Below are 17044 nucleotides of genomic sequence, written 5' to 3'. Positions count from 1 at the left end.
CCACAATTAAGTATCTTACAACTTCATCTTAGGAAAACCCTGGATTTTTTTTAAAAACTCAATCCTAGACGCCCTTTCGTACTTGTGTGCATCAGCACCCCAGTTGTAGTCCTCCCGTTTATGGTCTGTGAAAACATATTATCGTTCCAAGTATATCAAATATGCACACACTGTTAATAAATAATTATACTTGCATGTATATGATCTTACTGCTAGAGAAGACAACAATGTTTGTTTAATGAAGATATTTGGATAAAACAGGAGACCAGCGTGGGCCAATCCTGCTCTTGTAACGGCCAATGTTGTACATTGCTACTCAATAATATACAGATATGATAGGCAGAAAAACATGAACAGTGATACAAGATCTTACGCCATTATTGTGAACCGCCTTACGTTTGTTGCACTTTGGACCACTTAGCCAGAGTACGTGTTTTTTATATGAGACTGGGTTGGGATAAATATATAAAAAATTCTAGAGTGATGTGTATGAACTTTGAGTGTCAACCAGTATGGGATGGTAAAATAATCATTGGCTGCTCTACACTGTCTTGACATCCTATTTCGAAATAAGCTAAAGTGATGCAGCTGACAACATTGCGTACATCAAGAGTAATTCTATAAATGCTTTGTGAATACAGTGGTGACATGAAGGCATGAGTGGTTAATGATTCGTATAAAGAGCACCAGCTAACTAGAACACAATTGGGTTTAAAGAGCACACTGATATGTTGCAGGATATATAAACTGACAACTTGTTTCTCTGGAGTCTGGGGGATCTAATGTCACCTGCTGCAAACAGCTCACAGGCTTTTGAATTTAATATTTGCTTCCTCAGACAGAACAAAGCATCATAAGGACTAGTTATACACTGCACAATAGACAAACGGCAAATTATCTTGTGAGGATAATTTAAAATGTCCAATAATTCTTACAATATGGCTATGGGGACTATTGTAAGAAGCAAACAGAATGACAAGTATTGACAGCAATGTGATAGGAGTTTTTAAGAAACAATGGAAGAGACACACAGGGATGGATGGTGAGCACCTGGTGGAATAATGAGGCTATTTATTCCCTCTAACGGGAACAGAGAGAGTTCAGGGGGAGACTGTGTAGAGCCTTGTGGAGAGTTTCTCTAAGCTGTGACCTTCCTGCAAGGTAGCAGCCTTTATTGACTCTACACCAGTCTCAAATCAGCTTATTTTGCACATTGTGGTTGTGCATGTACATGAGCTTGTGCATACTTAGACTCAGTTCTTTTTGCACTTATGCATGTACATGTGCATGTGCATGTCTTGGCTGAAATATGCATTTATAGTGCAAAACACTATTCATTAGGTACTGAAAAAACATACATTAATGTAGTCTGCACCTGGAAGCAGTCCATTACTTGTTTCATAAATTTGTGATGAATAAAAATGTAAAAAACATAACTTTTCTTGATTTTTTTTTTCAGCTTTAGCCCCTTCTTTACTTTATGTTTTCAGGTCTTCCTTCCTAACAACCTATTGGATTTATTTCCCTCCTGAACCACTGCTTCTCCCCTTCTCTTACTCCAGTGTGCGACTGCTTAATCACTAACAAATCCTCGCTAAAGTCGCTCATCTGTTTCCTTTTCTAGCTACCTCACCAATTTCTCTGCACTCATCATCTCTCCAATTTTTTCACCTGTCCTCTCTGTCAAACTCTCTTAATGTCTCTGTATATGATATATTTTCACAAATTGTATGGGCATGGACATTGGCATAAGCTGTGCAGCAGCTGAAAGTCTTGCCTTTAAATGAGGCAGAAGCATCAACAATCTATTAAAGACTGGAGTAATAAATCTCCCAGAGAACAATCGATCAATGCTCCATCCCCCTCTCTTCACTAACCTGTGAGTGGTGAAAGGCACTGACCCTTGACCTTGCTCTGTCCATGGTACTGCTGCCAAGCTGGGAGAAGAAGCAGCAACACATGATTGGAGTGTTTGGCAGATTTTCACAGATGAACCATTGACAGGGTCAAGGCACGTCTACAGCAATTGTTCTAGCTGGGTTTTTTTACTCCTCTATCTCTTGGAACAGGTATGTTTTTTAAGCGTTGCTGTCTAACATGGATGTTTCTGCAGTTTTGTGACGCAATTCTCTCTAGGACTTCAGGGTTATGCAAAGTAAAGGTGAAGAAGAGGGGAGGTTTATTAATAGCCCCCATGAGTATGATTGAATGTTTTGGCTCTTCCTTCCCTGGCTATACCGACCTTCTCTGGCTTATTTCACTTGCACAAAGCTGTCCACAGACAAAATAATTGAAAAAAAATAAAAAATACACAAAGAAAGGCAAAATGGGCTGTCATCCTCGCAGGAATTGTGATGTTCTTTGATTTGTGCTCTCTTTTGTAGATACAGTCCTCTTTAGATTTTCTACTGCGTGACAAGAATACAAATACAAGCCTCAGGATGCTGCATTGTGGTAGAGGCAAGCTGTGGAGGATAAATGTGTGTAAGGATGTGTTTATGCATGGGTCCGTGGGAAAGAAAAAGATTAGGAGGAATGAAATAATAAAAAAAACAGAGAAATACTCACATAAGGTAAACATGTCGAGTGACTCTGTACAAGATGGCTGCTTTGCAACATGTTTTAAATTTGTGATGTTCTTAGATGCTGGTGAGCAGCCTGTCTACAAATGCATTGTTCTCTTTAGGCGGTGTATGTATGCCCTTAAGAGCCCTTCATAAGAGAAAATGCGGATGGGCATCTTGCAGTGTGGTAGAAGTCAAATACCTCTGTGGCTCAAAGAGTTCCCGGCAATGGCAGCTAAAAATCACTGCCTTATTATGATCTTTTCATCAGTGGTTCCTGTGGTTCAACAACACTTGCACTAACTTTCAATGCTTTGCCCTTATTTTTCTCTTGGGATACCAAGAACTCATCAGAATGAGCGTTTTTGGCCAGTTTTCATCACATCTATTCTTTCAGTCCCATTGTATGTGTGTTCTAGAGATGAACACACATACAATGGGACTGAGATGTGTGCGGACAGTGTGTTCTCTCCAGACTGAAGATGAATGGGCTCCCCTGCTGTTTGTGGCTCCTCTGCTTCTCTAAGCTCTGAGTACTTCTACAGACTGGGAGTTAATTGCCATAGGGTGTGCTGTTTCACATTGATCTGAGAAACATGGGTAGGACCTCTGCCACAGAAATGATATAAAGATACTCAGGATAGGAGAGGGATGAAGGGAATAAAAAAGCAAAAGAAAGACAACAGGCATGTTTGGCAGTTACACAGTATGGGTAGTGTATGGTATGGTTGTGTGAGTAAAGATGAGCGTGGGTGTGTTTGTCGCTGCATTTTTTAGTGTGTCTTCCTTAATTGTTACTCAGTGAGCATCAGTGAAGTTACTTACAAGAAAAATGTGATTATATTTTTTGACGGAAACCCTTGCTTTAACATTTTTATGACTGTCACTACACATGGTTGTCTCCTCAGTCTTTCCAGGCTGCCTATTGTGAAGTGGCACTCACTTGCTTAGGACTGACATAGGCAACCAATCTTGTCAAACGCCCATCTCCAAATTATAGTCATCCCTCTGTCTGACTCCTATCTGCACCCTCACTTTCACATAAACACACACAAACACGCAAATGTCTTATTCTTTGTGGCTCACCTCCCTATAATCACATGAGCTTACAATACTCAGGGCGGGCTAAGAGCTCAATTATAGCACTCGCATATGCCCCTCTCGTTAAAGGTGAGCAGTATGTAAAGTGGTTAACACTGCAATTTTCTGCAGAATTTTGGGCAATTTTAGTGACAGGCAGAAGAAAAGACTGTATAGGAGGGGAAAAAAGGGTTTGCTTTTCTATTTCTTCTCAGTGGCAGCTGTAAGTGTATCTTTAATGAGGCAGTCAGCCGAGGAATGTTAGATCACAACGAGGCACTCATCACATAGAGGACAACTTCCAGGCAGAGAATTCGAGACACATGGGTCTTATTACACTGTTCTCCCACTCGCACTGCTGGGGACCATCACAAATATATGATGATATGACATACTCTGGGCATCCTCAGTAAAAAGAGAATCAGTAAATACTTGAAGGGAAAAATGACTGTATGTTATTTGGTGGTGCTGAAATGTAATAAAAAAGAAATAATGTCAGATGTTAAGCCTATTGGGCTATCTCTTTTCCTTCATTAAAATTATATGCTAATGAACAAAACCAAATCAGAACTACCTGTATCGGTCAATTATGCTTACAAGTTCGGAGCCTCTTCATTGGCATAACACAGTGACTAAACAAACATATACAGACTAACAAATATACAGCTACACAGTATAAAAAAAAAATCAGCCAAACATGTACTGCATACAGGTCAGGTATACTGTAAATACAGGGTTCTGGCCGTGTTAGTAACAGTATATACAGGTAGTATGACAACAAAAGGGGTCTAAATAAGAGATGGGAAAAAATAGATGAGTTGTCTACATGGAAAGAAATTGTTTCTGTACCTGCTTGTTTCGATGCAGTGATTTGAATTAGAAGGCTGCGGCATTAATACAGGCAGATCCATTTACCCAGTGATCATCAACACAGGATGAAAGTGGGATGAAAGTTTATATATACATTTATGATATGCTCCAAATATGGCACAAAATAGGGTTAAGTTCCAGTTTAAGTTTCCTTGTTTAACTACCTTAACTACTTTTTCTTTCTTTATATACTAGTTGTGCAGTTGGTTACATACATTTTGTTTAAACATCAGTAACATTTTGTCAAAATTACAACCCCTGAGCCAAATCCAATCTGAAACAAAAACACTACCAATGATGCTCTGAAGTCTGACATTACAGCATCTGGTTTGCGTCTCTTGCTATGGGAAATGACATAAACTGTCAGAGAAACAGGGGCACGATCCATAACATTTTCATCCACTTTTAGTTCCCACTGCCTCAGGCTGAAGCTGTTTTTTTTTTTTTTTAAAGGAATTTAATAAAGGCTTATTTTCAGTTCACGTCTTCTACAGCTGGCTTATTAAACAGTTGAGTAACCATATTAGCATTTTTATTTAAGATTAAAACAATCCATAAGGGCTACATGTGTCTTATTTTCCCTGTGGGATGGGGCAGACAGGTTTTCACCACAATATGGTATAGTGGGCGAGAGTGATCAGAATCTGTGCATAGTGCATCTGCAGTAGTGGGGTGGTAATAGTTGAAACTCCTACAGGAGAAGGCAGATGTGGGATTGTATAAACAGTGCCTTGTAGACCTTTAATCTGAAGCACCTGGCAGAAGGGAGGATTTAAATAGTACTAAAGGGGTCTGCAACTATGTTTGCTGATGTACAAGTCCTGGAGGGTAGGCAGGTTGGTGCCAGTGATATTTTCTCCATTTTGGACTGTCTTTTCCTGATTTGTGACCAATCTAGGCATCTGCAATTGATGCAACTTTCTCCGCTGGCACAAGAAGTACACCCTCTGCTGGGCCTTTTTTATAAAGCTTGGTCTAAACCTTAAAAATTCCCATGGCAGCCACAGTTTTGAATATAGTGAAGAAGGTGAAATGGGGAGCTGTGTCTAAGATAAGACTAGTATCCCCAGAGATACAGTCATTTCTGTAGAGGGAAAAGAGCAGTGAGGACAACACACATCTCTGGGGAACACCAGAGTGGAATGTGAATTTCCCCTGCCTCTCCTGTTGCTTCCCGTCTTTCAGGAAGTTGGTTATCCACTGGTAGAAGTGGATTACTGTATATGAGTTGAGTGAGTTTATTTTGGGGAAAAGAGTTTGAGGACAAAAACTAGTATCTTTGCCTCCAGTAACTCAGGATAGATGCTGATTACTGCTTCATTAACCAATGTGTTTGCCTGGTAGGCAGACAGCAGGGGATCCATCAGGGGGCTTGTGATGTGCTTATGGTGGGCCAACAATAGTTTTTTAGTTTTGAGACCAACAATGTGAAGGAAACAGGCCTGCAGTCATTGCTCCTGTCATGTAACCTTGATGGGAAACAGTAGGATTATGGAGCATTTGTAGCAGGTTTGAACTTCACACAAATTGAGTGGTCTGCTTAAGATCTGTGTGAAGACGAGAGCCAGTTGGTCACCACAGGCCTTCAGACAGGAGTGTGAGACGCCATCTGGTCGTGGGGCTTTTCTGGTCTTTTGTCTCTGAAAGAGTCGCAAGACATCCTCCTTACTGATGCAGCATGCAGGTTGAATGGCAGGAGTGTGAGGAAGGAGGTTGTGTGGTAAGACGAGGGAGATGTGTGAGCTTTGTTATTTAGCTTGTTAGCGTAGTTTCTTTTGTCTGCTCTAATTTATTTCCCACTGCTGTGGACACCATGTTTTGCCAGGCTTTGGTAAAAGTCTTTGTGGGAAATGCATCTACATTGACGCTTTACCACGTTACAGTATCAGAAAGTCTAGTCAAATCATTCCCCCGTCTTCCCACATCGTTCACCACAACCTTTCTGGATTTTTATTTTTCATCTGTAAGTTGGAAGAAGATGAGTGATCAGAGGGTTCCAAAGCTGCACAGGGGACGAAGAAGTGAGCATCCTTTAATACTGTGTGACAGCGTGTTTCTGTCCCCAGTGGGATACTTAATATACTGTTTGTATTTGTGCAGTTCGAGGTTTCCTTTGTTAAAATCCCCCAGAATAATGAGAAGAGAGTCTGGGTGATCTTGCTCCATACTGGTTATCTGGTTAGCCAAGCGCTGCGGTCCCTTGCTCACACAGGCTTGAGGCTTGATGTAAACACTGGCCAGAATAAAGGAGGAACACTCCTGTGGTGAATAAAACGGCTTACCGTAAATGAAAAGAGCTTGAAGGTGAGGGCAACACAGTGACATCAATACACCAACCCTCACTTATATAAAAGCAGATTCTGTCTCACCTAATTTCTTTGATATACCAGCTCTGATACGTAGTCCACTCCTTAGAGTAGAAAACCAGGCAGATACATAATGCAATGTCCAGGGTGGATTCACCTCGCCAGTTTATGTTACTCAAAGTGCAACAGAGAGTGAGGAGTCCCTGTTGGTTTTGTTAAAGAGTAACAGTTGGGCTATGTTATTGCTCAAATAGCAAATATTCATTCAGTTGTATTGTCTATAATAATAAGGGTCACACATTCTCAATCAACATTTTTTCACCAAAATGCTTCAGCAATCAGAGTGCAGTGTCTGCTGTTCACTTTGCTTAAAAAATAAAGGAAAAAAGAGAATTGGCTTTACCTCTTATTTTGGGGTTTTACACTATTGGTATAATTCTTGTACCTATTATGACTTTATATGACACAATATGTGTATTGATTAAAGAAAAAAGTTGCATGGCAAAATGACTGCAGTATGAACAAGATATGAAAAACTGAATGAAAAGGGAGGAAGGCAAACTCTTTTCTATTGTAAATAAAAAAACAGATGACAGAAATCCAATCCAGCAGTTGGTATGACAACAAATGAATATTAATTCTTATAACTTGGAGCTACCAGAAAACTAGAATTCCATTTAGAGTTATTGATTAAGCTGTTAATGCTCCACTGATTAATATAATTGAGTAGGCCTACTGCTCAAGAATGTTAAGTATTTCTGTTTTTCTTCGTATAGAAAGGGTAAACCACAACACATTTGATTGAGTATACATATATAAAACAGTAATAAATAATACTGACTTTAAAGCTTCTCCTACAATTACACCTTCATACACCTGGTGGTGTGAGCTAAAATGACATCTAGACTAACAACTAAACTTTCTGACAAATAGCCTTCAAAACACTTTGCAAACATTTCTTCTGAATGTTTTGATAGGTTTCACAAAAAGAAAAGGACAAAATGTCACTGGAAATTGGCTTTGTCAACTTTAGACTGATATTCCATAATTCTGCAACACACACTAGCTGAAGTGACACTTTGACTTTTTGTTATAATATTGTGTTTGTACACAAGTATGAATTATAGCTGCAGTTTGTGGACGTAAAGGCAGGAGAGAGGACATGAATATGACAACAGAACATTTGTCTATCCTCTTTCTGCTGCGTTTAAGTGCCGCTTTCAACACTACAGACCAGGGTGTGTTATTGTAATAGGCCATCTGGAAAACTAGGTTGGTCTCTTTGGGACAGCATTAAACTGTTTCAGGACCTATATTACAGGTAGACAAGTCTACATCAGCCTCAGGGGCCGGGTGTCTAATAGATTTGATGGCAACAATGGAATTGCCTTGACCTAGTTTTATGTTCTTTATACATGCTCCTCTGGGAGAGATTATTCAGCAATATGTTAGTTTATATAGTTATATACACAGCATGCAGACATTATTTTATTTCTATTAAGCCATAGGACCCACATTCTATTTGCCATATGCATGCTTGACATAAACAGTATCCACATAACTGCAAAAAAACTGATGCATGATGTCAATTTAAAGAGGAAAAGAAAAAATCCAAATCCAATATTCATGCTTTACATCAAAGCAAGAACTATACCACAACAGAAACTGAGGTTGCAGACCTGATCATTATCCATAACCCACTATAAACCTACACCTTCATCATTAAACAATATCAGACTGAGTGATACACTGCTGTGGCAGTTTTAGAATTGACACTCTGATTAAAATCTATAGGCATTTCAACTAATTGACACCTAAGCTGCCAAACTGCCAAACAGAAATATATGCTTATTGATTTCCCCAGAACTGGCCCCTTCTCATTTGCCTCATGCATGTGATACCAAATGAGCTAGAACATTCTCACATGTGCGATTGAGTCATCCTTCACATCTCTTAGGAACTATGGCATGCACTGAAGATGGCCACTTTCAAAAAATAATCACAGAATGCAGGATTTGTTAATGTGTCTGCCTTTCTCATTCTTCATTTTCTCATCAGAACTGTCCTCTTTTTTTCTTCTGATGACTATTATCGTTGCCATCATACTATTAGATATTAAAAACATAAAGCAAAAATCCCAAATGAAATCAGAATTTAGCTGTTAAGATAATGAGAAATGTTAAGATCTTTAGAAGTGGCAGGTAGTGAGCAATTGGTCTGCTGGAGGAAGCTGCAATGAATTTCTTTCTAGGCTGCAGGCAAGCATGGATCCATTTTTCACTTTTGCCCTGAGGGTAATCGATGATGGGGGTGACGAGACAACAGCACACCCTGAATGAGCAAGGGTACTCTGAAAGGTTCAAAGTAGCCTGCCGGCTCATTCAAATTCAGTCTGCTAAATCCTGAGCTTTCCATATTCCCACCATGTTCCTACCTAGCGTACCATAGGGAGATCTAGCTGGCACTCTAACCACGTTTTTTATTATGGGCTGCACTCTGTAATGGCCTCAGGTCAGCAAAGAGACCTAGATCTCCATTAATTCACATAAACTCTGCAAACGCTACAGTATAAACAAGCAGTCCTCTATGTGTAGCAAAGACAGAGGTGGTGAAGAACCTAAAACCATGCAGACCCAGCTAATATTGTAGAACTACAGAACGGCAGTCCCAAATCTTTCCAATGTATTTACAGATTGTGAATTATTCATTACTTTGGCTCATGTGTGATGGACAAGTGCCTGAAATGGGTTAATGTGATGACTAGTTCATAGATGTTTAGAAACCAAAATAAATGACAAACTTCTGTTGGATTATTTAATTTCTAATGAAGGTTAGTGCGATACAATGTGGTTGTTTTTTACTGCTGTATTTTACTTTAACTAATAGATGTTTCAAGCGTAACATATCAGAAGAATCCCAATAACAAACTGATAAAACAGCCACTACATTAAATAATAGCTACCGCTGTAAAATGTATTACCTGCAGGTGGAGCACCTTTCTTTTCCTGTAGGGGGTGCAGATTAGTCTGTGTAGAAATAAGTTATCTCTGCCAAAGAGATTATGCTTTTTTTTGTGGACTGTGGGAAAAACTACTGGCACGATATTCATGAAACTGGTGTAGTATGGGCCAAGTTAGAACCAATTACATTTTGGAGCACATCCAAATCCAGAGTGGATACACAAATTATTTTTTGGTGTCTGTGGCAAAATGAACTGAATTTGTTGTGCCTGCATGAACCTGTTGTAATTAAAGTGAATAGTGTGCCACCACTACAACAACATACAACAAAACATAACAGCCACCTCAAACATAACTGTAGAAACAAATGGAGCAGGTTTGTAAGAAATAAGCAATCAGTGATGTGCTTTTTCTGGATTAATCTGGATTTTCCAACCTACGCAAACCCATTGTAATCAAAGTGAACGGTGTGCAGAATTGCATATCATAAAAATACTGGATCATTAGCATCTAGTGTTTGACGAGTTGAGAGTGAGGATGTGTTGTAACAGTCATAAACTGAGATGATACATAAAATTAAACAAATAATTGACCATGTTTCCTTATTAATCTGTAATATTCTGCATGCTTGAATGCTGAGCTGCCCACATATCCATATAAATGTCCACAGTATTGTGTATATACACACACTAAAGTGTATGTGTGTGCTTTAATCTAGAGTGCTGATGGGAGAGTAGCTCAGCTGTGGTATGGCACGTCCATGACCTTGACCCTGTGTTTTTACAGAAATAGACTCCTTCAAGCTCCACTTCCTCTACCAGTCTGATCTTTAGCAAACTGTGATGAGAGGTTTTAAAGATATACAGACTTACCATGGTGATAGCTCATTAACACTCTGCTGTTCAAGCCAAATTTCCTCAGGAAACAACATTTCTGCAAACGCTTAGCATTTTTGGGAGCGGCGTTTTTGTGTAAGCAGACCTGATTTGGTGATCAGTAATGCACTTATGAGAACATGAAACCGCTTATTATCCCAATATTTTCCCCATGGATGCTGATTGGGCAATGAACCTTCTTGTTTAATGACAGGTTTTATGAAGTTTATAAGATAAGTTGTTTTCACATCAACTTTGTTCAATGTGAAGAGTAATCACTGGTGGGCATCTGGCCAGCTTGAGAGTGTTGACACCATCACAATTTCACTCATTCAGTTAGCCATGAATCACAGTGCAGTCACAGTATGTACAGCATGTGTTAAGTGGGAGCGCAGCAGCCCTGAAGGTTGTGGGATCAGGACTAAAAGAGTCAGCGCTTGAATGGTGTCTAATGGTTCAGAAGTGCACCATTCAAGCACAAGCCCTAGGTCATGTTTTCAACAACAGTATTTAAAGCACAGTTCACCTCTATACTGTATGTAGACTGTGGAAACAGTCAAAGAAGAAAGAAACAACATAGCAGTGAGGCATGTCACTGAGGATGTTTTGGTGTACAGGGATAATAGTTGAGTTTATGCAGCAATCAAAGACTGAGATCCCAGCGAGATGTTGATTATGTGTGTGAAAACAGTGATTAGATGTTGCCACAGAGTCAAACTCCTCAGCTGCACTTGTTTCTAGTTCAGTCACCTGTCCTGTATTCACCCTCATATGTGCTTTTTTTTGCGTTGTTTTTCTTTTCTTTGCAATTTCCATACTTAACACCTCAAGTGAGAAACCTGCTTTCACGTTGTGTCTCATGCTTTCCTGTTACCTGAACAAATGTCAGGCCAATTAAAAAGAATCTACAAGGCCACTCTATGATTGAAAGTACAAGCTGTATATTTCTGAAACCCATCCAGGCCTCCGGGAGGTTTTTTTTTTTTTAACATGTTGGTGTATTAATGTATTAATAAATACAATATCTGATATGAAAGTCTAATTCAATTAAGATGTACTGAATATGTTGTTGGTGTCATCACTGCTACTCCATCACCAGAGCAATCAGCTAACTTTGAACCACAAGAATGACCATGATGAAGCTGAAGAGTACCCTCCCCTCAAGAAGAAGAAATATTTTGGTACATTTAATGAGTGGTGTGAAGACGAGAGATTTGGCTTTGATAAAGTTGACAATTTCGCAGTTGAATTCATTCTGTGCTGGCATTCTTTTCCTGTCAAGTTTGAGGGGAGGCATGGACTCATGCTGCCAGCAAAAAAAACAAGGATTTGGAGAGGCACAAAAATACACATTTTAAGCAGAAGGCAAGCGTTAAAAGCTGTAAGATAAAAAAAGGAAGAAATTATGCTGTTGTTGTGTTTTTCATGTGAAAAATAAAAATATTGTAATTGAATTGCTGGTCTTTTGGCATGTGTTGTGATTTTGCGGTGCTGGACGGACAGCTCTAATAAGGTGGCACTTTGAACACACCTTTTAATTTGCGGCAATATTCTTTGTCGCTTTCACTGAAGTGGTTTTCATTGTCACAGAACTACAGCTTTTACCAAATTCTTGATGATATGAAGGACCAAAGTCATCTAATTTCTCTCTGCCTGCCTCTCTTTGGGTATCTCTTTATCTCGCTCCATCACCATCACCACCGCTATTTCACTCTCTATGAGAGTGTCTTTTTTCTTTCTTCTTTGAGGTGGAGTACTGTACTTGTGACTTTGAATCATAGTGACTATCATTATTTTGTTGATACGGTGATTAAGGTTTTATAAAGTATTTTAATTAGGATCAAACTACAATTATATTTGACCAAAGTTGACAATACTTTGTAATAACCTACTTTCCAGTGTTTGGCCTGCTGTGGTATAATAGCCCACAGTACACACATTGCCAAACACACATGAACTGACACATATACACACACCTGAGCCACTTACCAAGCCAGTGTTCACCGGTGATCTTGCCAAATCCCTCCCGATAGGACTCCCATCCTCTGAAGAAGTTGACCGAGCCATCCTCCCTGCGCTGGATCACCTACACAGCCAAGACAGATAGGCAAGGGGTAAGGGGTCAGATGAGATTCATCTCACACTGTGTGTTTCATCCTCCTCTGTGATGAGTCATTGTAAGTCCCACTCCTGGTCGCTGAGCTCATCTAGAACTAAACTAAATGAACTCATAAATGCTTGCTCTTTCACAAATGAATAATGCAAATGCTCTTCCTACTAAAAAGGCAATTTGTCGGAAGCTAATAAAAGGAATCCATTAAATCTTGACTGACTTTGAATCAAATCGCCATGGAATCTGCATCCTTAATTGAAATCCCAGAAAAGAGATGATATTCATAAAACAATCATCCTAAATGCACAAAGAGAAATGAAATTCCTTTTCCTCTTCAGTACCATGAATCATGAAATTCTATAAAGCACTGGTGTGTGAAGAAATGACGTGGTATGTTTTTATGAGAAACAAAGGAAATATTAGCAAATTTAGCAATTTAGCTCAGCTGTGTGTGCGCGCATATGTGATGGTGTAGTATCTGTATCACCCAATGAAATACTCTATCCATTAAAAGCGCTGACATACCAGGTGTCAGATTGAGGGTGAAGGGAAATTGGAAATATGCTCCTGAAGAGGAAATGCATGCAGATGGAAAATAGTCTAGGGCTCGCTGGTGGAAGGCTGTGTTAATGTTGAAATGACAAAGGAGATTCCATGAGACAGTTTATGTTCAGCATGACTAATCCCCTAACATACCAAAAGGCACCAGATGGCACCAACAGCCATATTTGCTTTTAACATCCGCGCAGACAAACAACAAAACCCTGCAGAGCAATGGCAAAATTTTCATCCTTATCATTTTCATCCTCATAATTGTCTTCATTGTGATCATCTTAATCATCATTACTGTATCATCATCACTTATCTACACCATCTAGGGATTGTAGGGATTTTCTTCCTTATCCACAAAGAAGCTAGATTCTTCATCTCCTTCTACAGAGCTCTCAGAATTTCTCCAACATGATTCCAAAGATTGATTTCCTCCCTTATGATCATCTATAAAGATAAATTCTGTTGTCAGATTCAAACCTCTTCCTCTCATCAGTTAAGCAGTCTCTTTCAGGAACCTGACAAACAAATACATCATACAAATATATTTAAATACTATTTTTTTAGTAATTGCCTAAAACAGCTAGGCATTGTAGTTTTTAGGACAGTAATTGGTTTGGGACTTTTTTTAAATGTGGATTAATTGATTTATTGAACAGTTACAGTTAGTTTACCAAGGAGGTCAGTGGCACTGAGAAATAAGATATCCCACTTTACTTGTTAGTAGGATCAATTCATTGTTGTTTTGTTTTTTTCATGCGATTTGCTGACAATAAGAAAAATATACAATATCACCACACTTATCCTTTAATCCGTTTAATCTGTAACCCCATTGTGGTCCCTTTATAATGCAACTGAAACATACAATTGAGACAATTGATGGTAATTGTTTCAGAGAGATTTCCCAGAGATTATAGTGGGCAGAGTGCTGCATGAAGCTATCAATTAAACATAAAGAAACAAATGGATTTGTATCAGCTGTTGCATAATACTCTCACAAGCCTTGCCCCAGTCAAGGTGCATTAGACCAGTTATCTGTAACAACGTCAGTTATTATATTTCTTAACGTCCTTAAGCCAACATGAAAATCTAACTCGACAGTTCTACAGAATTTGACTCCTTAAATTTAATTTGAGTAAAACTAATTAATATGACGGTGTGACGGTGTGATATTAACTTAAGTAATAATTTACGGTAGTCCTGTGTTACTCATTTAGAAATGATTTCATGTAAGAAACTGTATCACCTGTTCACCAGTCTGTTAACACTGTAGCAAAGTAATATTTTTTTCTGTATCTATTTTGTGAATAGGTACACATTATTGCCACAGATTACAATATTAATGTGTGGTATGTAGTGCATAAAAATAACGTTATCAATCATTCATACACAGGGCTGGAGGGTAGCTCATTTTCACATTCCAAGAGTAATGCTACAGAACAGCTTAATGCACAGATGGAGTGGTGTCAACTACACTGTTATTCAGCTAATGAAACAGAACAAATATTGTGTGATATTGTAAGTTATGTGTCAGAGTGGAGCTGGTGACGGATGTTGTGTTAAAAATTTTTTTTCTACTTACTATCCTTGGCTCATGTACACTGAATACTGAAGCTGAATGATAGTCTGAATGAAAAATCTCAGGGATTTAAGACATATCACGATTTTTAGTCATATTCTATATCTTAAAAAATTCACATATAAATAATAAAACAAGGAATAAAACCATTTACAGTCATGGCCTGCATATGGCATGACTTATTTCAGTTCAGTGGCAACAACATCAGTGTATTTTGTTTTCTGTGTATTCAGACATCTGTGATTTTATACATCCCACAATTGATACACAATATTTTAATTCATAAAACATGTTTAGCTCAACTAAATATTTTCATGGTGACATTAAATGCGATTGCGGCTATTAATCGGGATGTCTTGATTAAACTAATGACCTTGGGAAAAAGACTGTGGCATTTGACAGTGGAAACTATGCACCGTCATCATGTTTCTAATATGTCAGCAGGGCACTCACAGACTGTGAGTGAGCCTGCCCCTGGTGCTTGGGTTAACTGGTGAGATTCACGTCAAAGATTTGTAGAATAAAAAAAAAAAAAATAAAATAAAACATCTCTGGGAAAGGCACTGCAGTAGAGCTTGACCGTCTCAAATTAAGAGGCCAACTGCAGGTTGAAAACATTCATGCCACTAAATTCTCCTTGAAATAATGACCTTCCAGCCTTCTTATCTTACTCCTTCCTTCCTTTTATCCACTTCAGACATACATTTCAAATTAGCTGAAATAGAGAAGACTGCAAATTGATAACACTATGTTAAAAATGAGGTTTTCCTTTTCATCCATCCCTAATTGTTTTTTCTCTCTTCCCTGGCACTTACTGCATTAGCAGCAGTTTAGGAGGCAGGGAAATTGCAAAAAGTGCCCCTTCAACCCAATAAATCACAAGAAACTTAAGAAAAAAACTTTTTTTTTTATTTACACATTTATACCAAAGAAAGGTGTCAGACTATAGTCGGTCTTATGAAAAGATTTTAGACAATGATAACTCAAGCCATAAAGGATTTGAATAAAGATTAGTGAACAATGTATCACCCACAATATCAAAACTCTGAAAAAAGTCAAAGCCTTCTCTGGCTACACACTGTAGACATAAGACAAAGATGTTTGACAGATTTGAAATGGAAAGAATAGAGAATGATTTGCAGTATGCTCTCATTATAGCATTGTTTCATTGACGCAGATAGATCCTATCTACACAATTATGAGACAAAAACCTTTTGTTCAATTTAGATATAGGGTTAGTCTTTGGTAGCTCCAGTATTTAAGGTCAATAGACATCTTTGGAGTTGGCTTTCATGCCTCATCTACGTCTCTCCCTAGCGTTGCTCTGATAGAAAACCTGAGACACCAGTGCTACTGGGAATCACCGCAGCAGTGAGAAACTGGAAAAACTGTGTTCACATGCAGCAGTACTCTACGGCAGCAGGTTAACCAGCAAGCAGTTCAGTTCAGATTAAGGTTAACACTCTTGTCTTGCTGGCCCTGCCTCCTTCCATGTCTAGCATCCTTGTAAGACTGGAGAGCCCCTCTGAGGTTTAATTGCATGTTGACCCTGAAGGTCTCTCTGTGTGTGTGTTCCCCAGAGACATGGAGCTCACAGAGACACAAGTCATTTTCTTTCACATGTTTCAAGAGGGAAAGGCAGCGGTGAAAATTAGAAGGTGAAAGAAAGCACAGGATTTTGGGAGAGTGTGACAATGCTATTAGAGTGTCATTATATGTGCGATACATATATCAGAGAAACGCACATACAAAAATTCAGGTGAATATGACCTTTTTGGCTTTCCATACAAACACATACATATATGTGTACATGTGCAGACAACCTGTTTAATCATGTGTTTTTTTTGTGTATGTGTTTGTGTCTGTAATTGTGTGCCTATACTATATACATGCGGGATTCTATAAGTGTGTGGGTGTTAATGTTAATGTTGAAGTTAGTAGGAATATGAAAAAGTTCTCTTGCTCCTGGCCTGTTTTATCACTGACAACATGCAAGCAAAGAACATGCAGAAATTTGCAGCCATGAGGCAGATAAGCCGACAATACTATCTGCTATGGATCTTACAGTTCAGTTGCTCATAAAGAACTTGCTCCCAACACTAGTCAGCACAGTTGAAGAAAGAAACTGTTAGTGGCACAAAACAATTT

At 38.8% G+C, this 17044-nt stretch overlaps 1 protein-coding gene across 2 annotated transcripts in view; it reads right to left on the bottom strand.

Annotated features, from left to right (window-relative positions):
- Window positions 1-17044, bottom strand: part of fibcd1 (fibrinogen C domain containing 1) — a 109491-nt gene that overhangs the window by 25424 nt on the left and 67023 nt on the right. For both annotated transcript variants that reach the window (XM_035668661.1, XM_035668662.1), the window contains one exon: window positions 12645-12741. In XM_035668661.1, coding sequence (XP_035524554.1) covers window positions 12645-12741 — 97 coding nt within the window. The remainder of the gene's footprint in view (window positions 1-12644; window positions 12742-17044) is intronic.

This window comes from Morone saxatilis, unplaced genomic scaffold (genome assembly GCF_004916995.1).
Source record: "Morone saxatilis isolate NCDOM2014 unplaced genomic scaffold, NCSU_SB_2.0 Contig21, whole genome shotgun sequence".
Lineage (NCBI taxonomy): Eukaryota > Metazoa > Chordata > Actinopteri > Moronidae > Morone > Morone saxatilis.
This window is presented reverse-complemented; position numbering and strand designations above follow the sequence as displayed.